A 23377-nucleotide genomic window follows, 5' to 3' on the forward strand; every position below is an offset into this window, starting at 1 on the left:
TGTTTCAGATAGAGGAAAGAATTTTCCACTTCTTATCTAGAAATGTCTGTTTTTTCATGCCCCTGTGAAATATGGGCACTACTGGCAGGAAAGATGTGTGCTCATCCTAGTTTACTTCTGCCCTTAAGTGTCTAGGATATCTCATCATAAATCAGATGAAGAAGAATGCCTTAATGTGTTTATAAACTCCCTTCTGCCAATAAATATAGTTTCCCCACAGCACTAGTGTTGAAATCCCATCCTACCCTACAGTGATATTCAAATTTTGATGCTATAACTGAAGCAGTCACTGAGGACAAAATGAGCATAGTTTTGTGTAGGTACAGAATGTCTGGGCAATAAAAAGTGCCTTACCATGTCTCATCCCTCTTGAAAGTGGCACTGAGCTCCTGGCAGGACCATTTCTACTCCCTGTGGTGTCCTGGGGAGGTAAGAAATGACTCCCTGGCAAGTGGATGATTTCCTGGCAAGCACAGGGAGCAAAGTGTTTTCCATGATTATGTCTTCCACCTGGGACCTTAGCACAAAGGTCATGCAGTCATGACTGGCTTTCCTGCCTGTGTGGCATCTTACTTTCACTGCTCAAGAACCATCATATTTTTCTAGGCTAAAGAACTTATTTCTTTGTCAGGAGGAAATAATCAGTGTTAATTAAAGGGTTAAGCAATTAAACAAATTGCTATTGAAAGGCTCCGTTGAGCTCTTGCAAAACAGCCCCCACACTGCCTGTCTCTAGAAGGACAACTGGAGTGACTAATACTGCAGAAGTGGAGCTCACCACTGTAACAAGATCCAGAAGCAGGAAGAATAGCTCTTTTCGAAGAGCAGGCAAATACCTAAAAGCACCAAAAGCTCAGCTAGCTTTGTGACGTGCAAAACACCTCTCATGGGCAGCTGCCAAGCTAAAGCTTACATAGATGACAAGGGCACCTGCAAGGGCTTGCAAGCTGGATGCCAATTCCTGTCCATGGTGGTGGCCACCCATGGCACAGCCTGGCAGGAGCCTAGTGAGGTGCTGCCCACCACTGAAGTATTTTTAAGGCTTTCCTTTGGCAGCAGCTTGGACCTGTGGAGTGGATGCCCACTGCCTGCTGAAAAAACATCTCCTGGGGTGATGGCATGTGATAGGAGTGATGTTGTCCCGTTGTCCATGTGAAATGAATTACATTGGTGCATTCCAATCCTGCCCTGTGGTGAGGAATGAGGCATAGCATGGGGCAATGACTAGAAAATTCACTTCAAAGGTGTACTTCTCACCTGAACTATAGTGCTCTTACAAATGCACCCATTTGAGTGACAATGTGCTGCAAGAGTAGTGCCAAGGTACAGGGCTCATAAATCTATTTTTACATGGATATTCAATTTCTCCTTTGGGAGATGTAGAATACAATTCAGGCAGTGGCTTGTAGTCGATCTGGCCAATCAAACCTGATCCTAGACATTAGAATAAGAAAAATGTTTCTCTGAAATACAAGGGTTTTTTTCTGTGTACAATTTTCAGTTGAAAACACATGCAAGGTCTCTTCAGCCATGCAATTTGCAGTGGTGTTTTTGTAGTGTGATAGGTATGAGAAAGAAAAATCAGTTACAATAGGTAACAGCTTTTATGAGACTAGACAGAGGTGGGAATGCTTCCAGGCACACAGGTTTTGGAGAAGGGCTTTCATGCTTAAAACACTTAACAATTTTGTAAGCTGCAAAGACATTCAGTTGAAAGCAAATATTCAGTGATACTGCTGGAATACATATTAGCTGGATATGGGAACAATAAAAGAAGTCCTGGTAAAAAATCTATCTTTTTATTTTTGGAAAATAAACTTTCTTCTCCGCTCCAGCTGCTGCTTTGGCAAAAAAACTTCGGTCTAGAAACTCCTCAACCAGCATCAAGAAATGACTTGTATATAAGTGCTGGCATCTCTTAAAACAAGCTACATGACTGTTTAACCCATGTTCTTCCTGAGTCTTCTGGATTTCTCAAAATATAAACAGATTGTTACCACATTTAGTTTCCCTGCATAATGAGGGGGGAAAAACTGTTCTGTTTGGGCACAGTTCTTGTGTCAGGAACCATTGCAAGGGAATGCTTTATGTGAAAATTAATGGCAACTTTGGAAGGTTTCATGAGACATGGAAAGAATCTCATTCTCTTCAAACAAGAAACATCGCCACAATAAAACATCTGCATAGCTTTTGTTTCCAAATCCTGGCTATAAAAGCAATATGCAGATGTGTTTTTAAGAAAAGAAACCATGTGTCTTAAAATTAATTTTCAATGTTCCTGTTAACTTTATATCTCCTTTCCTCCATTATTACATTTTTTGTCTGTGTGAATTTAAGCCCGTGTTGGCCAGTGGACTGTGCTATTTTAAAGGCTGGTAACTCACAGCTCTGAAACAAGTGCTTAACTGGAAGCAAACACTCCAGTGCTATTCACTTTAGTTAAAGAGTAAATCCTGGGCTGCCTGGGGATGATGTGGTGCAGTACTGCCCACTCTTATTTCTCACTAGCAGGCAGAGTACTTGCCCAGTGCTGGATGGTGTTCATGTTGTGTGGCCAAGACTGCTAATGAGGAAAGGAAGGCTTGGCAGAGGCAGCTGGGGAAGCAAAGTCATCTTCATGCTGCAAGCAAGTAATGGGGAAAAGTGTCAGTGTTTTTGTCTGTACTCTCAAACCAGACAAAAGAGGAAGCAGCAGCCGTGCCAGCTTCACACCTCTCAAACCCTTGAGATTTTGTAAATTCAGCAGAGACTCTGGCTTGCAAACAGGTCCTGCCTCACCAGTGCTGACTTGGTGGTATCATCTAAGTAAATCACATGAAAGTTCCTGACTGCTTTAGGATGAGAAGAGGTGTATTGTGGGAGCAAGCATTGTGCCACAAGGGTCCACCAAATAGAAACACAGTTGGCAGGGTGATTAGCTTGTCAGTTTTATCAGGTGAAAAATGAAGCTTGGAAATGCTTTTGAAGGAAAAAGAGAATCACAGCCAGTCTGTTCAACTTTGTCCTTCTTTTGCATTTGCCACCTTTTGGGACAGTCCAGCTCCAATGAAAGCAGGGGTATTTCAGATAGAGCAACTGGTGGCATCTTCTTGCTGCTGCCCTACGGCTGGAGCACAGCAAGAGGAAGGATGATGGAAGCCAGTCAAGAGCCTCCACGCAGTTTCTGTCCAGACCTCCCAAAATGTCACTTGGAGAAGATGTGACAGCCTTACCCTCCTTATTTGTCAGTTCCTGTGAGTCTTTGAGGGAGCTAGATTGACCTGTGTATTCATAACCAGCCCCATAACTCCTTAGGAATATGTTGATTTGGGGGATTCGTTATTTTCAAGCATTGATTTCAAGCATTGAGGCTACAAGCTATTACCCCAATCCCCAGGCTGAGGTAAACAATAGAAAGCTACTGACGATGTTCTCTGCATAGGATAAAAATGCAAACCATTACAATTCTGTAATGTTAATCCTGCTTTTAATTAATATATTTCCACATGGAAGGAACTTATTTTTATGATGCAAAGGATGATGTTTTAGGCTTATTATTATAACTCGGTTTTACTGTTCTTAGGGAACCTGAATCTGCATATTCATGGACAATATAATCTATTTTTTTAGGGCAATAATTTTTACATTTTAATTTTCTTTCAGGAAATACCATCCCTCATTTTCCATTTTTTAAAAAGATAGCCTTTATCCTTTACCATGTCCTCCCTTCTCATTCCCAACCATCTTTTTTTTAGCAGAGTGAGAAATTCACAGGTTTTGCTTGGAAGGCCATGAAAAGACTAACTAAATATCAAAGACATACCCAGTTCTGAAATGAGTCATGCTTCTACAGTATCTATGCCTCTCAGTTCACTGCTCTCAGTTTCATTGCTGGATGAGAACCCACCGAATATGTTACTACAATAATAAAGAGGAATTATTGTTTGATGGGCTGGGAGATTTCCCTTTTTTAAGTGTTAGTCCTTACCAAGTCACTCATAATAGAAGTTGTAACAATAGCTTCTGACATTTTCTAGAAGTTTAATGGTTTAATGGCACAAATAGTGAGCTGTGGGGAACTGGAATAGAGAGGGAGATGTGCCCTATTATTCTTAAAACAAAAAAAGAAAAAAAAAGAGATAAAAAAAAAAGAGAAAATTAAGGGTTTAATATCTTGAAATACTTCTCATGACCAGTAACAGGTGACCAGTATCCAGCCTAAATCCTTCTTAAATATAAGTAAGTATATTTAATGCAAGGATTTAATGCTTGCCACAAGGACAACACCATGACTTCAACTGCGTGAAGCAAGAACTTATTTTTAATTATTAAAAATTGTAATCACAAGAAAAAATCCGTTCTAGCCAATGTGAACTTTTCCCAAAAAGTGGAGACCAGAACTGAGTACACTTCAAATCCAAAGAGACTTGAAAAGAAAGTACCTTAATTGCTTAAAGAGAGAGTAACATTTTGAAAAACAGTTAAAGTAAAGTGTGCTTTTTTTTTTTTTTTTGTAGAAGAGAAGCTTTCTGTTTTATATAAATATGTCTATCAAGATATTTCCTTTCTGGGAAAATGAACTGGAACACACTACTCCAGCTAAGTCCAGAGGAAGTTGTGTAGGTTCTGGCCTACCAAGATAAGAAACTTGAGGAATACTATCAACAGTAAGAGTTACAGTGAATAGATGCAGTGGTAACTGGCATGCAGGGAGCAGATATGCTATTTGAAATCTCAGTATTTAATCTCCTTAATTGTAGGAGGCGTGTCCAGGGGTGGAGGGGAAGCACCCAGGACAGGGAAACCCAGGGGACATGCGCTGAAATAGATAATTCCATTGGTCACAAGGTCACATGGTTTTAAGGGATAAAAAGGGCGCCGGGTGTGAATAATGTCTCTTTGATTACCATCTCATCAGACAGCAGACCATATTTCTTTATTATATAAAGACCCTACACGACACTTAATGGGTATTTTGACTTTGCAAATGCATTGTCATGCTTTAACAGTTATTTTTTAGAAGGGATTGTTAACTGTGTTTACTTTCACACACTCAAAAGCAGATCATATTATTTGCTTAGAACACAATTTCTTATTGCTGAAGGTAATGTGGTTTTAGGATCCTAATTGTAATGACTCAGCAAGGTTGGTTTTAGAAAATGAACCGACCTTGCAGTGTAGAAAACTCTACACTGTGTAGAAAACTGAGACAGGACATGAATTTCCCTCTGGTCATCTGATCATAATTTACCATTGCTTCTTCCTCAGTGCCACTGGAATTAAACTGGAGGGTTGCCAGTTCACATGAGCTGGGAATTTCACTTTTAAAGTTGTATATAGAGAAAAGGAATTCATCCAGGACACAAGTAATGAAGAGTCTGGTGTTTGGAAGCAAGGTGGGGTTGGCAGTCCGTGGCTGCAGCAGGGTGGCCCCACAGAAGCACTGCAGCTGCCTTCCAGTTTGCAGGGTGGGCTGTGGCACTGGCATGGCTGCAATGCTGAGAAGAAAGATTTTCCTCATGTTCTCTGTCAGAGTTTGTTCCTCTAGGAACTCTTAGCACGGAAAAATCCTGTGCACCTTACTGAGGATTTCATGGTGTCAGCAGAAGTGTGGGAAACATTGATACAAATGACTCATCCCTGCCTATATGAGGATTAGTAGGAAGATTTTTGGATATTAAAAAGCACAGTCACCTTATTGGAAAATATCAATTTCGATCTTACTTGCTTTGTTCACCTTTTTTTGCTTTGCGTTATATTTCTAAGCAAAGTAAATTTATTCTGCCAGTCAAAACTGAGAACTAACACCTTCATTTAGGATTTATTCTCTATTTTGTCACCCTCATTTCTTGATCTTCCCTGAACCAGGGGACAGACTGGATTGTAAGGGGTGAGGGCTGGCAGGATGCAGCAGTCCGTGAGCACTTCCCAAGGGCAGTTCTTGATCCCCTCTCCAGCCCACACCCCTCAACCCCAGTGCTGGTCTGGCTGCTTCACCACAGCCACCCCTGCAACTTCCCTTGGCCTGCTCTGAAGGAGTTCACAGCTGTCCTTCCTAGAAATGGGGCTAATTCTGTGTGATTATTTGGAGACCTATTTCCACAGTCTTTTTTTTCCCGTTTGTTTAGTTTTGGTGTGCTTTTTTTTTATGAAGCCAGACCTGGTGGAACAAGCCAAACCCATGGATGAAGCTGTAGTTGACTGTGCCTTGTGAATAATTTTTTCCAAAATAAAGTCTGAAATAAGCATTCTTCAGTTCTACTGAAGCTATTCTGAAGTTTCATGTGGAAGACAAGGCTTTTGACCCCAGTTCCATAAATCCACTCCAGAAAACTGACTCTGTATAGATGAAACCTTATCACTTTTAGTACCGTTTCCCCAGAAGTGCAACACAGCTCAGCACAGCACAGATAAGCAGGGTGCTGTGGACAAGCCATGAGAACTGCCAGAATTGTGACTGGGACCTGTGCTGCACAGCACTGGTGTGTGAGTTTTATGGAAAAGTTTATGAAGCTTTCTGGCCCATAAGCAGCCCCATCTTGGAAGGATTTTTTTTCATCTATGCTAAATTTTTGAGACTTTGCATTCACTATTTTATTAATTTCCTTTTGAAAATAATGTATGTTTAAAAACTGTATTTTGCCTCATTTGTTTAACTTCTAGAAAAATAATAACTGGAAGAAATACCAGAGGGTTCCAATAATATACAGCTGACCTGGTAACACAATGGTGGTGAAATACAGATTTCTCCAAAATGTTAAGACGGCATGGTGAAGAGAGAGGACCTCCTGACTCTCTAACTTTCTTCTTTTTCCCTTAAGAATCCTTACCTTTGTTTAAAAAGTAAGAATAAAACAAAGACATTTTGGCTTGCTGTTTTCTTTTTCCTTTTTATTTGTTGAGTAACTATGTCTGTTGCAGGGTCCCCAGCTTTAAATATGTCTTCTAGACATGGTCTCAGTACAAATAATTTCTGTTACCTCACAGCTGGCCAAAAAGTAATTGAAATCAAATGCTGTTTTCTGAGCTCTCATCACTGTCTTTGAGATCTTCTTGTTTCTTTTAAGAATAGTTCATTTTTCTTTCAATTCCCTTCTATGAACGCAATAGCACTTTACTGATAAGCAGCATGCTTATAAAGAACTGAAACAGTCTTGCCAAAACACATGTACATTAACCTACAACTCTTATATTTGTCTGTAATTTCACTTTGTCTCTACTGCCTGTTCTGTTTTTTTTCTGCACTGCAAAGTACCATGTCGACTGAAATATGTCAAAACAGGTTTTTATTTGGCAATGAGATTTTTAAGGACCGTTGTGAATTAAAAAAAGCATAATGGTATGAGTTTCTAAACAATTAGTGGGCCATGAATTAACATATTCTCACTGCAGACAAGTTAGGCAATAAAAACTAGAATCCCTCATGAGAGAGAGGCTGAAAAATATTTCATGCTACTTCCAAGTTTCTGTAAAAATCAGGACATTTCAATAACAGTTTGCATTGCAGAAGTCACCCAAGGATGTCAGAACCAGAAGGGTAAGTAGGCTGAATGTCCTTTTATTGTACAGGTTTGAAGAAGTACAAAAAACAAGCAACAGAAATAAGATTTGAAACAGTCCCATGGTGGCAGCCATTTCAAGTGCCATTAGTTACAAAGCCCAAGAAATACACATTTGGCTGTAATGTTTGTGACAGGGTGTCACCAGAATGAAAAATTACTCCAGTATTTCTGTCTGTTTCTTTGGTCTTTTATGTTGTTCTGGAGAGTGGTGAAGTCGCTAGCTGGTTTTATTTCTGGTATTTGAGCTTCATACCTGATACCCATCTCTCCTATTGCTTCTTTGGCTTGCATTGATGAGTGGTAGCGAGGAAAGTATGTACACCCTGCAAAAGAGATCTGTGTCATAGGTATGGTACCCAAGACCTAGTGGCCATTGCCATTGTTCATATCAGTCCTTTTTTGTTTAGATGTATCTTTTTATTATCACCCCTTTGAATGATACTTTTCTGAATGGTTGGAGATCAGGAAAAGCTTTAAAGTGGTTCCTTACATGATGCTTAAATTTCGGCCCTCCAGGACTAATATCAGCATCTCTTGGGAGCACATGTGCTCTCTCTTCTGCTTCTTTATGCTAGATCCAGGAGCCTGTGCCAAATGTACATTGGGGTGGCCAGAGGCAATAGCTTTTTTTTTTTTTAAAAAGCTGTTGGGGCTTTCACCAAATTTTTAACAATATTCATTGGGTAAAAGATCCTGGATATAGCTCTGTTTCCTCCGTTACTAACATATAACAAGTGAGCAGGGAAAACACACAGTTTGAAATGGAGTTACTCAGGGACAATTTCCCAAGGGGAAAATCCATGCCCAGTTTATTGAAAGCTATTCTAAAGATTTTGATTATATTGCAATTATTACTGAAAGCTGCGTGGTTTGGAGCGGAAATTAATTGAAATACCAAGGGCTATACATTTCTGTGGTTCAATTTGTGAGCAAAGGGGAAGAGGCAGACATCATGCAGCAATAAAACATAGAACTGGATGGTGATGTTTGAGATTGCAGTAGCCAGGATGACTATGTCCATGAGCAAGTAGGATGTGCCACTGGCACATGTGGCTTTTGAATATTTCTTTGTAGAAAAGTTATTTCAAATACCTTTTCAAAGAAATTTAAGTGAATTGGAAACATTGCAGGAAGGAATAAAAGCCTTGTCCCCAAATAGTTAGATGAGGCAAATATATTTCAACTACAAGTAACACCGTCCAAATGAAAAGTTACTACAGAAGCCATAACTACTGCAAAAAATATCCTATGTAAGCAAATCCTTCTCGAATTACTTTACATCTTCAAACAAAGCAAATGTTAGAATTACTCAAATGTAAAAAAAAATACATTCTTGGAAAAGAGGATACAAACTTTGAAAGAAAAATGCATGTTCTCAGCCTAAGTCAGGACCACTTAAATAACCAATATAATACTTTATTTTTGGTGCAGTTTCAATCAGTAAAATCTAGCAATTCCTGAAAGGTAAGGGATGTGTAGTTAATCCACAAATACATGATTCTCTTTACGTGAGTGGAATAGAGATGGAAAGTAGCAGCACTTTTTCTCAGCAGAAAACACCATAAGATTTCACTATCTGTCATAAAGTTACAATTCCTTACAATGGATGTGTAATCTAACTGAAAAGTCATATAGATTAATTTAGAGTAGAAAAAAGTTACTTACATTGAATAATGCATTACATTTGCAAAAATAAAATTCAGGAGCATAACTATTTAAATACAGTCAGAATGAACTAGAAGCAATGCCACAAGATAGATCATAGAGCCAATAATAAATATTATACATAATATTTCTTTATAAGTGTTATAATTTATGTGAGGTTAAAATCTTTGTACCTTAGTTGTTAAGTTTCCTTGTCACTTTATCAATCAGTTGGAGACATCTCCTCATTTCTGCACGGCTGATCTCCCAGGAGCACAGGTTGTGTTGTTTGTCTTTAAGAAAACAATCTATTTTTTGGAAATATTTTTTCAGTTTCAGCCTGCTTACTTCTTTACTCCAACAGTAGTGGGTGTGCTTTTTGATTACACATGCCTCCAATTGCTCAATTTGCTGATAAAGTCCATTTTGGAACTGATCCAAAGCTGTCCCATCCCAAGCAGCTAGAGTTAGATTTTTGCTAAAGATATAGAATATATGTTGGAAGATCTCTTCAATGGCAACTCTGACAGTCTCTTTCTGTCTGGGCTGTAGAACCTGCTTAGGAAATCTGAAGGACGTTTTCTCTCTTAGACATCGTTGAGGAAAGTTTTTGCCCATTTTGTCCAAAAGTTGCAGGCTGTTTTCAATCATTTTTCTTTGCTGTAATAGAAGATGGTTGCACTGATGATTGCAGATGATGGTGGTGCACAACAGTATGAGGCCAATTTGTATCAAGCCAAAAGCATTCATGATACAGCAGGCTCTAATATTCCTCCTTTCCTGTCTATAAATTCTGAGACGGGCTAGGATACTTTGAAGGCATTTGTAGGCTCCAGTTTCTTCAAAGTCTTGAAATCTAATTATTCTGTAGAAGAAGTTTTCGTTCATCATTTTTTGGTTTTTAAGGTTTTCCCCCTTGTGTATGCTTTCGAGAACACTTTCATTTTCTGCTTTATGACTTCACAGTCTTTTTTTTTTTGCCACTTTCCTTTTTATTTCAGCTGGATATTAGAATGTTATATATATGTCAGATTATTCTCTTCCCCTCAAAAATTCTATACGAAGTATAAGGATTTGAAATAAAGAGTTTCAGAAATATTTTTTTTTTTAATATTCTACCAGTTGTAGAACATGTTGCAATAAAGAAACACTCACAATGATGGGACAGGGACCTGCTGAATGCTACTGCCATCCTGTCTCCTTACCGTAATTTATACTTCCAAGATTCAGTTAAGCTTTCTCTACCTGTTTTCTTTCAGGGAAAATATTTTCTTTCTCCTCATCTTTATTTCTCTTGACCATTTAGACTCAAAGGACAGATGTCATATCATTAAAATGTGTGTGTGTATGTGTGTGTGTGTATGTGTATAAAAATGTGTGTTAATATACCTTTGTGGTTTTTGATACATGCACACTGCTAATTAAATGAGGCCTTGGTCTCACTTAGAGACTGCAAGTGCCATGCAAATACAAATACTCACAGGGGAACAAGTTAGATACTTAGATACAATATTCTTTTTCCTCCCATATGAGTAACTGAACAACAGTTAATATCGAGCCCAGTTGAGTACAGGTCTGAATTATGGCATTAAATGGGAAAAGAATGAATAGAGAAGACAAAAAGCATGTTAAAATTCAGCCATTTGCTTTCCCTAGCCATATAATAGAGGAGGTTAGAACTAACACAGTACCTTGGGAAATCTGGCTCCTGTTTTTGATTATATTTTGATGCAAGCTACTCTTAAACTGCTGTTTTGCCGCCTCCCCTGCCTCCTGTGAATATATATGTAAAGGTAAAAGCAATGCTCTGTAGGTGACAGTGTCTGGATGAAAAGGTCAGAAAAACTGGTTTTTCAGTCTGAGACTTGGCTCTGTATTTCTTGAATTGAGAGTAAGAAAATAAATCCCCCAGCTTTCCAGCTGGTTCTCAGAGATCAGAGGAGCTGGATGCAGCATATCTCTTGGAAATCCCTTCACCAGATATCCCATGGCATATCTCATGGCTGTAGGCCTCATTCCTAAAGTATTTTTTTCCTGTTGTTGCACCCATTGCTATATGGTTGGCTTGATTCCCATTTTGGTAGTCACTCTGAGCAAATTGATGATACTATTTGAGGGCCCCCTTTATGTTCAGCACATAGGTATTTGGGAGGCTTTAAAAACTCACAAATTAAGCTGAGCACAGTTATTCTCATAAGCAAACTTTTTGGATGCCCTGATGTTGCTTAAGCAACCTTGGACTGGATGTACTGCCAATGTGAGGAAAAATGTATCCCCTATCACCTATGACAGTATTAACTAAAACGAGTAACAGCAATCAGAGTGGATACAAAATGTGTAACATGGAACCAAATCTTTTCATTTAGTGGGAATGTTTATTACTTTGGAAAAATGGCCTGAAGTGCATTATTGTGTTAGATGCAATATGGCCATGAAGATGTATCACTTTTGAAAAAGTATCAAAGTTAAACACATCAAAGTTATCATGAAATCAATAAAAAATGTATGTACTTCGAGAAAATTATTACGTAATGTTACAGGTATTTCCATAAATTATACACAAGTATTTTTTCAAAATTGTAATAGTTATATGAGTTTAATCCTTCTACTGATTTAAACAGGTAAACTCCTTCATACTCATTGTATTTCCCAGACACGCAAGTTCTTTCTTTCCTCTTGCAAAAAAGTTTTGTCCTCTCAATGACGAGCTGGAGATGCCATCCCTGGTGTCACTAGGTCCAAGTGTTTTATTCTCTTGTGTTAACAGATCAGTTGTCCTTGCCTCCTCACAAAAGTTACACTTGACTTAGTCCACTAGGGTTTGGTTTTAGGGTTTTGTTTTTGGGTTTTTTGGTTGGTTGGTTGGTTTTTTCAAAAGAATAATTAATTGTTCATCCCCAGTCAGCCAGTTTCTTGATTATTGCACTAAGCAAAAAAATTATCCTTATTGCTTTATTTAGAAACAAATAGTTCATTAAAAGTAATGACTGGAAGAAGTAAATGAGTGATATGAAGCTGCAGATTGTTGTTTATTTCCCTTCCTGTGGGTGAAGCACAGACCAACCACTCTAACCTAGAATGAAATGAGGAAAAAAGTTGGCAAAGCACAGTTGTATTTCCAAGTAGACGCAGCAGATCATTATTCTACAAAGGTTATCATGTCTTTGATGTCATGCAAAAAAGATATGACCTTAAAAGATCATCTAGCTATATATGTATCCATTACAAAATACTAAAGCTAAACAAATGCACAATTTTATATCTTTCTAACACCTTTAAAATGCTGTAAATTACTTCTCTAATGAAGATTTTTCATTGTATTTTTTGTATATATTTTATAATGCAATAGAGGAATTCCATGAATATTTGCTTCCACCTTTTATCTCAGGTGCCAAGGCAAATGGAAAGTCTAAGTTCATATGCTGGCAAATGGAGCACTGGGAAGGAACATTCCTGCAAAATAGTGTGCTTTGACCTCATAACTACCCCACGTTAAACCATTTCATCTATTCTAGATACCAGTTTCTTTTCTCCATTCATTCCAAACACGCTGGTTTTAAGAAGTCCATGTGCAACAAAGGAATTCAAGCCATAGGTTTGGCTTATCACTACACAAGACAGCTTCCTCCCCTGCTAGCTTGACACTGCCCATGCTAAAAGAAAATCATTTTTCTCCACTATGGTTTTCATTGCGGCTATAGCTTGCCAGTCTTCCCCCTTATAGAATAATAGAATGGTTTGGGTCGGAAGGTTCTGAGTCCTGTGAGGAGCAGCTGAAGGAGCTGAGGGTGTTTAGCCTGGAGAAAAGGAGGCTCAGGGGTGACCTTACCACTCTCTACAACTACCTGAAAGGAGGTTGTAGCCGGGTGAAGGTCAGTCTCTTCTCCCAGGCAACTAGTGACACGACAAGAGGACACAGTCCTAAGCTGCACCAGAAAAGGTTTGGCTGGACATCAGGAAGACTTTCTTCCCAGAAAGGGTTGTTAAGCATTGGAATTGACTGTTCAGGGAGGTGGTGGAGTCACTATCTCTGGAGCTGTTCAAGGAAAAACTGCATATAGCACTTCATGGTAAACACCTGTTTGGCACTTGGTCTAATAGACAAGGTGATCAGTCAGTGGTTGGACTTAATGATCTTAGAGGTCTTTTCCAACCTAAATGATTCTGTGATCCTATAGTTCCAACCCCCTGCCATGGGCAGGGACACCTTCCACTAGACTGAGTTGCTTAGAGCTTCATCCAGTCTGGTCTTGAACAGTTCCAAGGAGGGAGCATCCATAACTTGTCTGGGCAACCTCTTGCAGTGCCTCACGACCCTCACAGTAAAGAATTTCTTTCTAATATCTAATCTAAGTCTATCCTCCTTCAGCTTGAAGCCATGCTTCCTTGTTGTACCACTACATGCCCTTGTCAAAAGTCCCTCTCCAGCTTTCTTGTAGACTCCCTTCAGGTACTGGAAAGCTGCAATTAGGTCACCCTAAAGCCTACTCTTCTTCAGACTGAACAATCCCAATTCTCTTAGCCTGTCTTATAGGAGAGGTGCACTAGCCCTCTGATCATCTTTGTGGCCGTCCTCTGAATTTGATCCAACAGGTCCATGTCCTTCCACTGCTGGGGCCTCCAGAGATGGATGCAGCACTCCAGCTGGGGTCTCACGAGAGCAGTGTAGAGGGGCAGAATCACCTCACTCAACCTGCTGGCCCCCTTTCTTTTGATGTAGCCTAGGATGTGGTTGGCTTTCTGGGCTGCTAGTGCACACTGTCAGCTCATGTTCAACCTTTCATCCTTAAGAACCCCCAAGGCCTTCTCTGCAGAGCTGCTCTAAATGAGTTCAGTTCAGTCTGTACTCATGACTGGGATTGCCCTGGCTCATGTGCAGCACCTTGCACTTGAACTTGTTGAACTACACGAGGTTCTTATTGTCCCACTTCTCGGGTTTGTCCAGATCCCTCTGGATGGCATCCTGTCGTTTTGTGGTGTCAAATGCACTACTCAGCTTCATCTGCAAACTTGCTGAGGTTGCACATGATTTCATGGTCTTTGTCATTGATAAAGATATTGATATATCTACTTCCAATCCCTGTCTTCCAGCTCAGGGGGCTGAGGACAACTGGTCTTGTTAGTAAAGGCAAAAAAGGCATTCAAGACCTCAGCCTTTTCCTCATCTGTTGTCATTATGTTTCCATGTGCATCCAATAAAGGATGGAGATTGTCCTTAGCCCTCCTTTTGTTGCTGATATATTTGTAGACACTTTTTTGCAAGAGGAAAGAAAGAACATGATTCTAGCTGGGCTTTGGTCTTTCTAATTTTCTACCTGCCTAACCTCAGGACTACAAATCCTTGTAGTCCTCCTGAGCTTGTCCCTTCGTCCAAAGATCATAAACTCTCCTTTTTCTCCTGAGTTCCAACCAAAGCTCTGTTCAGCCAGGCCAGTCTTCTTCCCAGCCAGCTCATCTTTCAGCACATGTGGGCAGATTGCTCCTGCACCTTTAAGGTTTCCTTCTTGAAGAATGTCCAGCCGTCCTGGACTCCTTTGCCCATGAGGACTGCCCTCCAAGGAACTCTGGCAACCAGTCTCCTAAACAGGCCAAAGTCTGGCCTCTGGAAGTCCAGGCAGCAGTTCTGCTGGTCCCCTCCCCCTTAGTGCTCTGAAAAGCAAAACTATTCATTTCTTTGTCTCTGTGCCCAGGGTGGCCTCTGACCACCACATCTCCCACTAACTCTTCTCTGTTCACAAACAGCAGGTCCAGCAGGGCACCTTCCTTGGTTGGCTCCCTCGTCCACTGTGTCACAAAGTTATCTTCCATACAGTCTGGATATCTCCTGCACTGTTCCCTGTCTGCTGTATTTCCAAGCAGACATCAGGCAAGTTGAAGTACCCACGAGAACAAGGCCCAGAGATTGTGAGACTCCTCCCAGCTGCTTACAGGATACTTCGCCTGCCTCTTCAGCCTGGCTGGGAATGGAGCAGGGGGAGCTGCGACCCTTCCCCGCTCTGTTCCACCGGCCTCCCTCAGACCGGGCGGCTCCTGCGCCCGCGCGCGGGGCTCGCCAGCGCCTCCCGCCGGCACCGGCCGCCGTCCCCGCCTCGGGAATAGCCCCGCGCGCCGCGATCTCTGGCTCCGCCGCGGTACGGACTGGCCTCGAGCGCTTGCCTCGGAGAGTGACTGCTTAGCTCCATTACACCGCATCTAAACCCATATATTTGCATTAATTATATTCTGAATATTTATATCATATATTTATATTATCAGTGATCTGGATGGGGGGGATTAAGTGCCCCTGCAGTCAGTTTGCGGGTGACACCAAGTTGGTTGTGAGTGTTGATTTGCTGGAGGGCAGGAAGGCTCTGCAGAGAGATGTGGACAGCCTGTATCCATGGGCCAAGGCTAGTGGGGTCCAAGAAGGCCAAGTGCTTGGTCCTGTCCTTCCTCTTTGGGAAGAGTGCCTGGAAAGCTTCTGGGAGGAACAGGACCTGGGGGTGCTGATCAACAGCAGCTGAATATGACCCAGCAGTGTGCCCAGGTGGCTAATAAGGCCAATGGCATCCTGGCTTGTAGCAGAGATAGTGTGACCAGCAAGACTAATGAAGGGATATCCCTGGCACTGGTGAGGCTGCAGCTCAGATTTGGGCCCCTCACTCACTACAGGACAGACATTTTAGGTAACACTGGAGCATGTCCAGAGAAGGGCAGTGGAGCTGGTGAAGAAAGCACAAGTCCTATGAGAAGTGACAGAGCTGGAGTTGCTTAGTGTGGAGAAACAGAGGCTCAAGGGGATACCTTATCACTCTCTACAACAAGGAGGTTGTAGTGAGGTGGGTGTTGGTCTCTTCTCCTTGGTAACAAGCAGCAAGACAAGAGGAAATGGCCTCAAGTTGCACCAGAGGAGGTTTATATTGGATATTAGAAAAAACCTCTTTATAGAAAGGGCTGTAAGGCATTGGAACAGGCTGCCTAAGAAAGCACTTGAGTCACCATCTCCATACATACATATTTAAAAAATATGTAGATGCAGTAGGGACATGGTTTAGTGGTGCACTTAGCACTGTTTGGGTTACAGTTGGACTTGATCTTAAGGCTATTTTCCAACCTAAATGATTCTATGATTCTAATTTGAGCAGCATAAGTTTCCTCATCTGCTATGTGTCTATTCTGTTGCTTCAATAAGAAAATATTACCTTTTCTGTTTTAAGAGAGTATCATAGAATCATGGACTATCTTGAGTTGGAAGGGACCCATAAGGATCACTGAAGTCCAGCTCCTGTCCCTGCACAGGACAGCCCCAAGAGTTACCCAAGAGCATTGTCCAAATGCTTCTTGAACTCTGGCAGGCTTGGTGCTGTGACCACTTTCCTGGGGAGCCTGTTCCAGTGCCTAACCACCCTCTGAGTGAAGAAATTTTTTCTAATATAGAATCATAGAACAGTTTAGGGTTGGAAGGGACTTTATTTTTAGAAAACCATTAGAAAACCATCTTTCATATTGTATGATAAAAAAAATAATTCTCTATGACCCTTCCAGGAATTTTTATTCTATATAGCACAACTAAGGATAAACAGCAGAAATGATGAGGCAGAAGTTAATACTTTAAAAGGTAAACTTCATGCAGGAATTCCATAGTTTTTCATCACAACAGATTTTAAAATGATGTTTACAACAGCACATCAGCAGTGACGTTTCCCAGTTACTTGAACAGCAGAAGATGAGACCATGAACTGAAACAGTTTATTCAATTTAGTTATGAAACTCGGCAATTCTAGAAGACTAATACTGTTCAAAAGAAAATAAGATACACAAGCTTTGTCTAGAATATATCCTTTATTATTTGCAGTCTGTGTAAATTTTAATATGTGACTGAATTTCTACATCATTTTTTCTGTTTAAGCACATCTGTCTTTTCCAACCACCCAGTCAATTGCACCTTTATTATGTACAGTCAGTATTTATGAAATATTGCATATGCAGCTATGAACTTAGAAAAATAACATGCAAGGAAAACTGTTACCATGAAACTGATAAAAAATAAAAGACAGGTAAAACAGTCAATCCCCTTTTAGTGTGTTATGGCTTTGCACCAAGTATCAGATGTCAAAACAAACAGCTTTAGATGCTTCTTGTTAAAAGGCACTTACTGTTCTTCAAATACACTTTTGCATTTAGTTCTATTGCATTAAGAAGTGTATCTCTGGGATTATACTCTCATAACAGAGCAGAACAGTCCAAAAAGGCAGCATTAATAAAAAGGAAAAAAGGGGGTTTATGTTAAAATATGAAAATACCAAGAATTAACACAAACTTTAAGGATTTGGTCCTTATAAAACAGGCAACAGCATTCAGGCAATAGTGATTTCTTTTCATAGCCGCTGACAAAATAATATCCCCAAAAAAACGAACTCTTCCAGTTCCAGTGTATAGATATGTCTCAGTTGAGTAGTGTACACTCTAACACCACCCCCAATAAAAATACAGCTTTTCAAGACTAACTATTGCTCCACTTTGGCTGCGAAGGAAGAAATCTCAAAAGAGTGTTAGACATGGACATACTAGCAAGCCTACAATTCTGTGTCTCTGTATCTGGATGGCTGTCCATAATACCCCTTCTTAGAGTGGTCTGCCAGCTGCCGACGATACTCCTCCTCCTCCTCCTCTGCATCGCTGCCGTAACTGCAGCGGTTCTCCAGGTGAGGTCTAATAGGAGGCTTCTGGGGTTCTGGAGGTCTGGAGCTAACACAGCAAGACAGGGAGAGAGAGAGAAATATAATGTTTACTTCCATTATGAAAAGCTGAAAAATAGTTATACTCAGTTTTTGCTTTATGGTAACTTAGAAAAGCACATGTAGCAAACAACTTAGAGAGTCACATGGAGTAAATAAACCCCCTCCTAGTCCATAAACAATTGCATAGCCATGGTAAGGCTATCTGGAGAGGCATCTTATTTCCATCAAGCTGGAGGACAATGCTCAGATTTGATCTACTCAACCCACCTGGAAGAATGCCAAATTTAAAGTTATTGAACATCCCTGCACACACACAGACATCAATAGCTTTACAGCACTTTATTCCCTGAGCCAAGAGTTTTCGAAAAGCCATTGCTACTGCCCCTTCTGACATTTCCCTTAATTTGTTTTGCACAGTATTCTTTCTATGCCTGCTTCTTCTTTTGCACCCTCAGTCTCCTGTCTCAAAGTCTGAAGACTTCTTATGTGACATTTCTCAAATTGGGAGCCCTTCTCAAGGCTCCCACTAGGGCTCTTAGCCTTCAAAGTGAGCAGAAGTAACCCACATATTTGCTTTTCATATACTGTTGTGCTACTCATTTGATGTGACATTAAGTAGACATATAAAAATAAAATCTGTCAAGGAAGGGTATTTCCTTAGTTTCAAAAGCCATGATTTTTGCAATCCACAGTCTGCAAAGAACAAGATTATATCCTCCTTACATATTGCCCCCCCAAGGGTTTAAATAGCCCCTTCTAGGCTAATCACTGACACTCCTGTAAAAAGTCAACAGCACTGATTTCTACATGTAAGCAAACACTTTGCAAATGTGGTTAAAGATTAATTTTTATTACTTCTTAAAAGCTTCCAAGGCTATATAAAAAAGTATGCTTCTCTGAACCTGCCAAGAAATACTGAAAATAACAGTTTTCCATTTTTGTATTTTAGATTACATACTGTGACATCAAAGCATTTGACTCACTAGAAAGAAAAAATGCCCCATTTTTATTGGCTGTTACTAAGAAGCAAGAAAAACTGAAAAGTTCTGAAAAGCAGAAAACAAAATCCATTGTGCAGTGTGTAAGCTCTTGCACAGGTGTCTGCTAAAGTCACAGAAATGTGCAGTGTGTAGGGTAAGGTGGTACAATGATCAACCCATCCAGAACTCACTGAATTTTAATAAGACTACCACTTTCATGAGACTTGATGGGTGACCTGAGGCAGGTTTTATCCTTAGTCTCCCTAGCCACACTAGACACCTGTAACTGAATAAGCATTTAAGTAATAATAAATAAGTAATAATAAATTTAAACAATTATCTGTTAGGATGGACTAACAGTCATCCAGTATCTAGCACAGGAAGAATGGACATCAGAGGACCTGAATGCACAAAAGCTTCTGGATAATACTGATTGGGGCAAAAAATTGGCTCTGCAAATAGTTGAGTGAAAAAGTATAGTGCTTTCTTCCTAGATGACTCAAATACTATCAGTGAATGAAAAAAAAAAAATCCCCAAACCCAAGAAGAGCTCACTGAAATTTTGCCCCATCTTTACAGTAATTTTTGAGGCACAACAACAAAACACTATACCAAGGCAGGAGGATTTATATGAACAAAAACTGGCAAGATGGTTTTCCTCCCACTAGTGAAGTAAACAATCAGGACAGAATGCTTAAAACTGGATACACCTTACCTCATCAGCTGTGGCCAGTTCTGTTCTGACTTCTGTGTTTTGACTGGGACAGCATAAATATCTGGATGCTTCTGGGCTATTTCAAGCTTTAGAAGAAAGTAGAAAAAAATAACTGTTCTTTTTAAGTCTATCCATTAGAGATCCTATACTAGGACCAAGGACCTAGCAGGCCACAGCTACATCTGAAACAATTAAAGCACAAATGGATAACATTTTACTGATATTCCTACAAATACATACATAATCTTTTTTCAGGACTCAAGCTGCCCTACAGGCTTGAAAGCACAGCAGGGGGAAATACATTTCCTCATACCCTGGCATTCTGGGCCTCTTGAAGCTCTTGCATTCTTTGCATCCTTGCCTTATGATCCATCTCCTCAAATATTTTTACTTTCCTCAATACCGATTTTGGAGTGTTTTCTTGTTCGCCTCCTTCCTCTTCCAACTTTGCCTCCTCCTCCTCCTCCTCTGCAGGTGGAACTGCTGGCTGAGAGTTTCTCAGAGTAGGACGCCCAAAGGCAGGTTTCACAGAAACAGGTGGGGGTGCTGCTTTAGCTGAAACAGTTGAAGTCTCACTGCTGACAGCAACATTACTTGATTTAGAGTCATAGTTCTTGGGGAAGTCATACAGATCTTCGTTTTGTAACTTTCCCTGCAAGTATAAAATACAGCAACAAATTTTACATCTGCAACTTTGTAATTTTCATTTCAAAAGAGCACTTCAACTTGAAATTAATCACTTTGCATATGTATTTAACAGTGTCAATCTTTGTATGATGTAGCACTGTAATGCTGGGGGTATCCCTGAGCTGGAGTTGACCCATAGATGAATCTTTCAACCTAATATTATATTTAACCTAGTATTGTATTTAGCCATATATCTGCTTAATAACCAAGATACTATATAACCCTTAGTAATGCTTTAAGAGCACACATTTATGCTTGTTAGCACAGCATATTATTAGTAATTAGGAAGGTCTGTATGTGTTCCAAGGCCACAAAAGCAGTAGGCCTCACATGGTTGCAGCTGGTTCATATCTGAGATATAAACGTAGCCATAGTGTTCTGTATTTAGAGACTAGACAAGGCCATGGGGCATTTGACTGAGTCAGTCCAAACTGACTCCCCTGGCCAGGCTTCAGGGGAAACTAAGGAGAGAATAAAGCCAAATTGTTTTTCCACACCAATCAAATGATATAAGCTGGTTTGTTTAACACTATACGAGCTGCACCCTCTCACAGCTTTACCCTATGTGTGGACGCACTGCATAGGATTTCCCAGTTACCAGGAAGAGGTTTGCTGTGACTGGGGCTCCCCAGCTGAAATGCGGTCTGGATTATGGTAATGTATATAGGGTAACTGGTGATGTATCTCTCTCTTAATCACTGTAAGACTTTCTTTGTAGTAATGATTAGATGCCTTGCTAAGTGTATCCTTTCATAAGCCACAGTTTCTTTTCTAATTCTTTACTGTTTTGCACTACAGTAAACTTACACACTTATTCTTTAAAGTTGGTGTCTGTGTTCCTTAAATCCATCCTCATTCCTGAGGCAAAACAGAAAACAAACACTTGAAAGGTATCTGAACTGCTGCAACTTTTTGGCCATATGCTCATAGACTACACATCAGCCCATAGATAACTAGGGCATTGAGACTTGTTTGTCCTATTTGTTAAGGATTACCAGAGCTACAATGTGTATTATGGTACAGCACAGAGAAAACTGATGCCTCAAATAATTTTTTCAGTACTACCTAAAGTGGAGCATCAGTATCAGGAGTTTAGAAGTGCATAGGACCCACTTCTGGTTTTTATTCCACTTTTGTTTTCCTTACACGTGTCCTTACACATATACATTGCAGTATATGAGGACACTAATCCTCATAAAGAAAGAACTTTGGGGTCAGGGAAATTGGGAATTGCTAAAATAAAATGGTGTCCAGATACTGTTATTTTTAGCCACCTTCACCCCACATGACTCCTGAGCAATGTTTGAATAAACAGTTAACATCAATTTCTAGTGATAGTCAGAGGTGGTAGATGCTGATTTTGTGTTTCACAGTAATAGCCATCAGATATGCTTTTTCTGGTGATTAGCCCATTTTTGTTTTTGCTGAGCTAAAGAAGTGCCTTTAAGTTTGTTAACAGACAGAAAAAGAAGTCTACTTTCTTATTCCATATGAACATATATATTTGAAAGGAACCATTAAGTTCTTCTCTCTGCTTGATCCTGCAACACCTTCAGTCATTCCTTCTCTCCACATTTACAATGTTTTCTGGTCTCTGATCATTCCTATTGCTCTTTCCAATGTGCCACCCTGGAGAGTCCTCCAGAAAGAGGATGTTTACATTCAGATTTGTTTCTACAAATTTACCTTAGGTGGTTCAGGCTTGAATGCTGGAGGTGGACTTGGTTCTCTAAGGATCTCCCTGCTACCAGCTTTTCTCAACTGAGCCCTTGGTTCAGGAGTAAATTTTTTTAAACTCTGTGAAAGAAAATAAAAGATAAAATCATTGCAGTAGCCAGTAATTCAATCATTTTTCCTCTCTCTCTAGTTTACTATTTTGGGAAAAGTTACCAGGAGTCAAATAACTGTCAGCAACCTGACTACGATTGCTGCAGATGTAATTGCAAAGTTCAAGGTGATGACACATCATCAAGAAATCTATAAACTTAGGCAGCAATGCAGAACTAATAATTTTGCTCTACACAATGTAGCTCTGAGATGCTATCAAAAGCAAGATAAAGCTGCAGTTAAAAAAAAAAAACAACCAAACCTCTGCTTTTTTTAAAAATCCAATCATCTCACCTCCTCGTGATGCACAGGCTCAGAGGACCGGCTAACAGATGAAATCCTTGGTTCCTCCAAGGGCTCATCAAGTTCATTGTCAGTGTATGCACCTCCTTCTCCATCTGTATCCTCTAGGTCACTGATCAGCCGACTGTCACAACTCAAATAGTCAGCACCCATAGCAGTAAGGTAAGACATACGATCATCAGCATCATCTTCCATGCCATCCAGCTGGAGAAAAGTCAGTAGAGAATTAAGGAACAAAGACTAAATAAATAAGAATTAGAGTCCAGTTAAGTCCCAACATCATGCAAAACAGCTCCTTAGGAAAGACTTTGCAGAACTGAAAGAAACTAATGCAGAATCACAATGAAAAGTCCTGCAGAAGTTGATCCCTCCTCATCATTCTCTACCCACAGTACTAGTGATGAAAGCTCCAAAGTACAACAAACAGTATTATTTTTTGTTACCAAGACAGACATCAACTGACTAGTTGTATAGCCTATCCATCACTGACAAACAAAATTTTGAACAATTTTTACTGGCAAGAGATACTTTGAGATACCTGTATAGCTTCACAGAATATGGACTGACTGCTTACCTTTCCTTCCGATACCCATACTGCTTCTCCTTGCTGTTGCTGAATAGTATCCTTCAAACTACCATACCAACTGTCATTGGCTGAATTTAAATTGATGGTTGCTGTAAAAATTGAAGGAAAAAGTATATATACACAGCAAACGCAATTCATTATCCATCCTTTGCTGTTTAACACTTTTTGGTTTAGTTATGTGAGAATGTTAAACAGCTATTTCTTTTAGATCATTGACAGAAGCATGGTATTTTTATTTTTTGTGTATTCCCAAACTGATTAAATCACTTTTCTTTTAATGACGGTACGCCAACAAATAACTTCTTTTGCATTAGAATTTTGAAACTTTGAAAAAGGTCAAGGAAGGGATTGCTCATGACCATACCTTCCCACCC

General features: G+C 40.0%; 2 protein-coding genes across 5 annotated transcripts in view; both read right to left on the reverse strand.

Annotated features, from left to right (window-relative positions):
* Nucleotides 1-7521: 7521 nt before the first annotated feature.
* Nucleotides 7522-14437, reverse strand: LOC135407132 (interferon alpha-2-like). The gene is made up of 2 exons (XM_064641945.1): nucleotides 9380-14437; nucleotides 7522-7864 (listed from the first exon to the last, which is right to left on the reverse strand). Exon 1 carries the CDS (start codon nucleotides 10074-10076, stop codon nucleotides 9381-9383), a length of 696 nt encoding a protein of 231 aa, XP_064498015.1. The 5' UTR covers nucleotides 10077-14437; the 3' UTR covers nucleotides 7522-7864; nucleotide 9380.
* A 2550-nt stretch (nucleotides 14438-16987) lies between these two features.
* TJP2 (tight junction protein 2) overlaps nucleotides 16988-23377 on the reverse strand; it is a 64991-nt gene continuing 58601 nt past the window's right edge. For all 4 annotated transcript variants that reach the window (XM_064641010.1, XM_064641009.1, XM_064641008.1 and 1 more), the window contains 6 exons: nucleotides 22992-23092; nucleotides 22409-22621; nucleotides 21974-22084; nucleotides 19914-20252; nucleotides 19601-19686; nucleotides 16988-17912 (listed from right to left, as the gene is read on the reverse strand). In XM_064641010.1, coding sequence (XP_064497080.1) covers nucleotides 17741-17912; nucleotides 19601-19686; nucleotides 19914-20252; nucleotides 21974-22084; nucleotides 22409-22621; nucleotides 22992-23092 — 1022 coding nt within the window. In that variant the 3' untranslated portion in view covers nucleotides 16988-17740. The remainder of the gene's footprint in view (nucleotides 17913-19600; nucleotides 19687-19913; nucleotides 20253-21973; nucleotides 22085-22408; nucleotides 22622-22991; nucleotides 23093-23377) is intronic.

Source organism: Pseudopipra pipra, chromosome Z (genome assembly GCF_036250125.1).
Source record: "Pseudopipra pipra isolate bDixPip1 chromosome Z, bDixPip1.hap1, whole genome shotgun sequence".
NCBI classification, from domain to species: Eukaryota; Metazoa; Chordata; class Aves; order Passeriformes; family Pipridae; genus Pseudopipra; species Pseudopipra pipra.